A 7,894-nucleotide genomic window follows, 5' to 3' on the forward strand; every position below is an offset into this window, starting at 1 on the left:
TCAGAAAAAGGAGATAAAAAAAAATTTCTGAAATAATAAATAAGATTATGCCTATTTTTATGCCCTTAGATACGTAGATTGAGTGACATCCTTGAAAAGTGGCTTCTCGTAAAACATCTCGCCATCACAGGAATATACAGATTAGGGTGTTTGGATTTTTTAGATAGAATAAGGAGGAGTCTATAAAAATTATGGAATTATCTGATAGAGTAAATTAAATTATTAAAAATTCTTAGGAAAATGATAAGTAATCAGAAGCTGAATGTAACTAAGTGAAAAGAATGATTGTGACATAATAGAATTTAAGTTAAAGCTTCTCTTCTATATAAAATAGATAAAATTGAGAATACGTAAGCTTGAATTAAAGCTACGGCGGATATATATAATATTTAAGGATATAAAGTAAAATTTGGATTGAAATGAGAATTAGAAGGATAGCTGGATTGAGAATATTGGTTCCTGAGCCGAAGAGGGTAAGTAGTAAGTATCCTGCAATTATATTAGCTGTTAAAAAAATGGCTAGAGTAAAAGGTCGGATGATTAAACTAATTGATACAATAATAACTATAAATGGTATTAATATAAAAGGGGTGCCTAAGGGAATTAAATGAGCTAATAAATTATTTAAATAATTAATAATTCTAAATAAAATTAGTCTTATTCAGAGCCTAAAAGATAGGGAAAAACAGAATCCCATATGTCTAGAGGCTGTAAAAATATATGGAAAAAATCCTAGAAAATTATTGAAACAAAGAAAAATAAGAATATTTGAAAAAGAATAGCTAATTAAAATTTTAAATTCATTAAATATAAAATTAATAAATAAGTAATACGAGATGGGGAGAATCAAAATTAATAGAGAAGAATAAATAAGAAAATTAATATACTTAATTAATTTAAGGATAAAGAGGAGGATATAGATGGATCAAAAATAGAAAAAAACGATTTACTATCATCTTCAATTTCAAAGAAATTTTTTATTAGTTTTATTAGTTTGTCATGAAAATGAGAATTTATTTCGACAGTGTAAGTTAGATTGTAGAAGTACAAAGAAAAAATATAAGAAGGAAGTTAAAGTTAATAATTAATATCATAAAAGTTGAAAAAAATTAATATGTGTATTATTATTTAATATTTTGAAAATTTAATGTTTTTATATAAAACTAATTCTTTTCATTAAAAATAGATTTATTTAAAGTTCTATTATAATTTGATTTAAAAAATCAATACTTTTTTCAGTCATTTAATGAATTTAAAATAATAAGTAAATAATAATTATAAATAATAATAATTATAATACTGAAAATACAAACATAAACATAAAGGAAAATAAAAAATATGTAAGAAAATTAAAAAATATAGATTATGTAAAAAGATGAATTGATAACAGTCTTGTTTCTAATCTTATTGTGAATTGATATTATTATTTATTTATATATAAAATGTATGAAATATTTATTTATCTACGATTTACTGATTTATTTATATTATTTATAAAATAAAAAAATAATAATAAACATGATTAAAAAGTTGAATAAAAAATTTAATTAAAATAAAAGATAAAAAATTTTTAATTAAATATTAAGAGGGAGAGTTAAGAGTTAAAAAGGGAGTCGGGAGCGAGGAAAAAAATAATAATTATTTATTAATTATTAAAAATTTTTATATTTAAAATAAGAGATAAGAAATATAGTGTATTGTGACGCGACGTTTTCCGTCTGTCACAAGGGCCGCATGGCCTGACCGAACAGTGCAGTATAGCGTCCTGGATCCTCTCACATTTTAGGGGCGGTCGCACCTGCGCTTTTCCCGACGTCGTTTGCGTACCTTACGCGTTCCGCGCTGTCGTTTCGCTTTCCCGTTTCGGTGTATTCCCGTACCGAGGGTTACAGAGGCCGGCGACTCCCACGACCTTGGCGGAGTGACTCCACCTCACCGGAGAGAAGAGGAAGAAGAACGACCAGGATTGGGAGTCAGGAGACGACCGCTGATGGATCCGCCGGGGGCGCACGACACCTGACCCCCGGCTTGCACGCAGGTGATATCCTTCCGGCATTGTTACGCCCTTTTGATTATCGCAAAACATTTTTTATCGCACCCTCTTACAGGCGCAAAGCGGATCGAGAGCCGGTATGACGGGGAAGGCCACTCTACGCCCCAAAGACGGCGAGAGCCCCGGATAGGCGCCTCGAGGCCACGAGGCGGCCTGAAAAGGACTACCGCGATCTCTCAAATTTCGCACGCCAGGACATGTGACGCGGTTTCCGCGATTAGCGGAGCCGCGGGGCTACGCGCCAATCAGGCGCGATAAGACCCCCTCGCGGGGATAACGAGCCCTGCGTACGTCCGGAAGGATTAACGCCCGGCACTTGAGTGGCCCTTCACGAGAGCACGCGAGAGGACGTCAGCGAATCCTCTAAAGTCGACTAAGACGAGCACCTGCGAGGGAGTCACGGTGAGATAAGTGTCACCTCTGTAAAGTCGCCGGTTTCCGCGTCCGGGAGGCAACTTATCGGATTTCTATCGGGCGTGTAATAAAGAGTGCACGTGGCATTACCGTGCACCAGAGTTTCGCGGGATTCGCGTACGCGTGTCGCCTCCCGGAACAGCCCTTATCGTCGGGATAATTTGAATGTCCGCCAAGGCCACAGCCTCGTCACTCGTTTCTTTTTATCGCGGATCATATGTTGCGTTGAAGTTCCGTGCCGTAGTATTGTCGCGTATCGTGTCGTCTCGAGCGTCTGTAACATAAGATTTGCATGTTTATTCGGTCCTCTGTGTCATAGCCAGTAAAGTAATTTATAATAGCAATTGATAGGAGTGCGTATTCTGTCGTATCGAGACTGCGTGTTGAGTTTGCACGTATTCGAGCCTCCTCTGCATCTCAGCTGAGCGGCGCGAGGTTCCGCGAGCGCGCATGAGGTCACGCCGTGTCCACGCTACAAGCTGCCGAATTCCTTAGCCTTCGCGAGGCGATGAAGTATGATTCATATAATTCGCGAGAGTATTCTCGTATGGTGAGCTCATGTCGCGAGAATTTAACGAAGCTGATACGCCTAGCGTAAAACCGCGGGGACTATGTAAATCAATTATTGCGCTCAAGTAGAGTTTATCGTCTCGATTGTATCGCCAAATGTGAATGAGAGTCGAAGACTCATTTAATATATTTGTTACTTTTGTTATTGTTAATTCATATGTACTTTATTCTCGCCCCTATTCGCTCCTCCAAACGATCTGTTATCCTCGACCGCGAACCACCCCCTCTGTCATTTCCGAGGCTGAGCTACCGGTTGAGAGCCCGTCGAAATTCGCAGCTCATTAAAGATGGCATAAAGAAGATCGCGTAATTTCTAGAAAGAGTGGCACGCTCGCTCGTGCCTGGCGCCCAACTATTGTCTTGTGATTATGTGCCGCCCTCGAGAGCGATCGTGGAAAGACGCATTTCGGTCACGTTTCGTTTAACGCCACCGATCACCTACGAAAACCTTAGCTGTGAATGTACGACGAAGTTGCGCCACGCTCGTGAGTGCGGTTGCAAATTTGGCGCCCAACGTGTGGGGCTCGAGTATAGAGACAGAATTTTTTTTCTTTTCCCAGTAAATGAGAGCGAGGAATTTGGAGAGCGAATGCGGCGAATATTGTATTGTATAATTCTGCTTTTGCTATGTGCCATTTTCATGTGCCTTTCCTATTTTTGTGCCTGCTATGTTTTTGATGAAATGTTTGAATTTTTATTTTAATGTGATTTCTTTCTTCCACAGCATTAGTTACGAGATGTAATTTGTGCACGTTATAGAATGAGCTCTGGAATTGCTGTATCCCGCGTTCTTCATTTTCGCGAGTTTCGCTGATGTTTGTCGTTTCGGGCCGTTGTTATTGTGATTCGGGATCGCGGAGTTTTTCTATTGTTGTCGGCTTCGCGCCGTGTTGTTTGTGTCGAGCTATCCGCACGCACGTTATTATTCTCATGGGCTCAAGGCCACTGTGCATTGTCGCTTTCTCTGAAGATTTGTTTCTTAAATATTATTGCCGTGTATCGGCCGTTTCTGACGATCGCGTCCGAATATACTGGTCGTTTCAAAATTGAGATTGAAGGTCGACTACTATTGTTAAGCTTTCTTTTGCTATCGCATGCGGGTATGAGGGCGCAAACGCCAGCAGATCAGTAGCGGGAAGATTATAATTTTTTTTTCTCTTCCTCTCTCTGTGCGGCGTTTCGCAGAGAGTTTTTTTTTTCTTTTCTCTATTGGAGGTTTATCGGTGCCCACTGCTTCTGCGCTTCCGCTTGTTGTCGCCTGATTCCGAGCCCCGCCGGGATGTCTGAGGGACGTTCGCAACTTTCGTAGATTTATCGGCTGTCCATCGAGCAACTAAAGGAGGAATTGTCGCGTAGAGGGCAGGCGATTGAGGGGGATGCCGCTGTACTGCACGACTGTTTGTTGCGTTACGAATTGAATGCGTTGGTGCCCGCGGAACCGTCCCAGCGTGCGAAGGAGGACGCCCTCATGGATTTGCGACCGCCGGCCGCGATGCCTGTGCAACCGGACAGCCCGGGGCCTCTCCTGCATGATTATTCGGGGGATCGCGTAGACGCGCGTATCCCTCCACCAGTGGCTTCATCTTCGCATTCCGCCGACACGTCGGGCGCGCGACAGGCTTCAATCTCGGACATCATTAACGCGCTGCGAAGATGGAATTTAAAATGCTCGGGCGCGCGAGGTAGTGAGGCGGAAGCCTTTCTGATTCGAATCGAGGAAGGGCGTGAGTTGTTTCCCGTTGGCGATGCCGATCTTTTTCGATGTTTGCCATTTTTCCTGTCAGGTACCGCGCTGTTCTGGTATCGTTCTCGGCGTTCGGACTGGCAGACCTGGGATCAGTTCATGGTTGCGTGGCGAAGACGCTTCGGCGATCCAGATTTTCAGTACGCGTTGCGGGACGAGATTTTGCGCCGCATGCAAGGGGATGATGAGCCGGTCGCTGATTATTTGACGTGCATGCAGGCCCTTTTCGATCGTTTGAGTCCGCCGTGGGACTTGACGGAATAGTTCGATTACGCGCATCGTAATATGCTGCCGCGTTTGCAGATGAATCTCCGTAAAGACGAGTTCTCGAATTTCGTGACTCTTGAGTTATTAGCTTCGCGACTGGAGGTAAGCCACAAGGCTAACCTCACGCGTTGAGCTCCTCCCACACCACAGAGAAATCTTTATTCCCAGAATTAGCTTATCGCCCGCGTAAACCTCCGCTTAGCGGTCGGGTGGACGCGACCGAGTTTTCGGCCCCGGCAATTGCCGGAAGAAGGAAGGCTCCGAGCCACAATCGGGCTGAGGCGGCTGCCAGGAGAGCGGGAGCGTCCGTGATCTCGGCGACAACGCCCGTGCGGATGGCTAAGTGCTGGAATTGTGAGAAGACTGGCCATATCGCGCGAGAGTGTGGGGAGACGCGCCGTACGTACTGTTTTGGCTGCGGTGCGCCGAACGTGACCGTGAGGACGTGCCCCACCTATTCGGGAAACGCGAAGGAGAGTCGCTAGTTCGGGTCGAGGCGGCTCCCACGAAATCAGGCGAGACCCGCGTGGAGGGCGATAGGGAGACCCTTGAGTATCTCGCGACGACGTTCCACGTATCCGAATTACCTCCGCTACGGTACTTTCGTATTTTTATCGGGAGGTATTCTTTACCGGCTTTAATGGACTCTGGATCAAACCGAACTCTTTTTGGAGACGAAGGTATCGCAGTGGTGCGACGGTTGAGCCTACCGACGGATCTCCCTGAAAGTTTCCGTATCCGTACCGCGAACGGACAAGTGATAAGAATTAGAGAGGAGGTTAGGTTACCGTTGCAGTTGAGGGACGAATCTCGAGAAATTTTAGTTTGCTTGCTTCCGAGGTTGGCTGTTCCTTGTATCGTGGGAGTAGATTTCTTGCACGCTTTTGATGTCAGTTTGGATTTCGCGTCGGAGTGGCATTTTGCCGATCGCCCCCGAGAGCGATATACTTTCGAGGATATTAAGGAAGAAGACTTAAGCGTTTGTAGTGGACTTCCGGAATTGAGCCGCGACCAAGAACAACGCTTGGCGAGATTCCTTAAAGATAAAATGCCGGAAGTGGCCGAGAATCCTGGCGTCACTTCGCTCACGGAGCATAGAATAGATGTAGGACAAAGCGCGCTTATCAAGCAGTGTTGCTATTTGGTTTCGCCGAAAGTCTAGGAGGCTATCCGCGAAGAGGTGGACCGAATGTTGACAGTCGGAATAATAGATCCGTCGTTTAGCGAGTGGTCGAACCCTATAGTGATGGTTAAGAAGCCTATTGAAAAGTATCGGTTTTGTTTGGATTTCCGTAAAGTCAATAGTGTATCGAAGAAGGATGCATATCCACTATCTAATATGAATTGGCATCTTAGATAAATTGCGATCTGCGCGATATATTTCGACGATAGATCTTAGCCAGGCGTACTTTCAAATACACTGGCGAAGGATAGTCGTGAAATTACTGCGTTCAGTGTCCCGGGCAAAGGACTTTATCATTTCACACGAATGTCGTACGGATTGACAGGAGCGCCCGCAACTTTCCAATGACTTTTAGATAAATTAATCGGGCCGGAAATGGAACCACATGCGTTCGCGTACTTGGACGACATCGTTATCGTAACATCTACTTTCGAAGGACATTTGGAATGGCTTGAGCGAGTTTTAAATAAGATCTTTGCCGCCGGTCATACAGTGAATCCCGAGAAGTATGAATTTTGTCGTTCACAAGTTCGTTATTTGGGATTTATAGTGCAGAGGGACGGCTTAACAGTCGATCCAGAAAAGACCAGGCCAATTGTAGAATATCCCGCGCCACGCAATCTCAAGCAGTTGCGTAGATTTTTGGGCATGTCATCCTGGTACCGTCGCTTCATTCCGTGATTTGCTACGGTCAGCGAACCGCTCACGCACTTGTTACGGAAGAATCAGCGCTGGGAGTGGGGAGGCGAACAAGACCATGCTTTCGAGCGGATTCGTGCAAATTTAGTATCCGCTTCGACCTTATCATACCCCGATTTTAGTGTTCCGTTCGTTCTGCAAACCGACGCCAGTTCCGTTGGTATCGGTGCCATTTTGACGCAGACCATCAAGGGCAGGGAAAATATTATCGCGTTCGCGAGTCGCGCGCTGTCAGAAAGAAATACTCGGTTACTGAACAGGAGTGCTTGGCGATTGTATGGGCGATACAGAAGTTTAGGCCGTATTTAGAGGGCTATAGATTCACGGTGATAACCGATCATAGTAGTTTGCATTGGCTTTATCATTTGAAAAATCCGACGGGCCGGTTGGCGCGTTGGGCATTGGAATTGTTGGAGTATGATGGAGATTACGAGATAGTACATCGTAAGGGTGCTTTGCACCACGCACCGGATGTCTTATCGCGTGCTTTTGAGAGAGACACTGGGGATGACGAGAGTGCTAACGCTTTGTTGGTGGCTGTCGCGGATGTCGAGGTTCTGGATGGTATAGGAGACCTTTGGTATCATAAGCGCTTTCGCGAGGTTTCGGAGAAGCCTAAGTTGTTTACCAATTGGAAGGTGGTCGATGGTCAGCTTTATTATTTGAGGCCGCGAGCCACAGCGTCGGACATGGTAGAGGATTTCGATCGGTGAAAGCTAGTATTGCCACGTGAGAGAAGGTTGGAGGCTCTGAATGAGTCTCACGATGACCCTCAGGCGGGCCATCTAGGGATCGATAAATCGTATCGGCGTCTGACTGTCGCGTATTATTGGCCGAATATGTTTAGGGATGTGGCGAGATATATCCGCGTGTGTGATATTTGTCAGCGTACGAAGGTAGAACAGGCGAGCCCTGTGGGACGAAGCCCCATAGACGGTCGTTGTCGCCGATATTATGGGACCCT

At 44.7% G+C, this 7,894-nt stretch overlaps 2 protein-coding genes across 2 annotated transcripts; both read left to right on the forward strand.

Moving 5' to 3' along the window:
* The first annotated feature begins 419 nt into the window (after positions 1-419).
* On the forward strand, positions 420-5,045 carry LOC147906420 (uncharacterized). Its single transcript, XM_087416556.1, has 2 exons — positions 420-473; positions 4,347-5,045. Exons 1-2 carry the CDS (start codon positions 420-422, stop codon positions 5,043-5,045), a joined length of 753 nt encoding a protein of 250 aa, XP_087272682.1.
* A 643-nt stretch (positions 5,046-5,688) lies between these two features.
* LOC147906421 (uncharacterized) lies at positions 5,689-7,055 on the forward strand. The gene has a single exon (XM_087416561.1). The coding sequence runs from the start codon at positions 5,689-5,691 to the stop codon at positions 6,208-6,210; it is 522 nt and encodes a 173-aa protein (XP_087272687.1). The 3' UTR covers positions 6,211-7,055.
* The last annotated feature ends 839 nt before the right edge of the window (positions 7,056-7,894 follow it).

This window comes from Acromyrmex echinatior, unplaced genomic scaffold, assembly GCF_024713525.1.
Source record: "Acromyrmex echinatior isolate Ae372 unplaced genomic scaffold, ASM2471352v2 Scaffold35, whole genome shotgun sequence".
Classification (NCBI taxonomy): Eukaryota; Metazoa; Arthropoda; class Insecta; order Hymenoptera; family Formicidae; genus Acromyrmex; species Acromyrmex echinatior.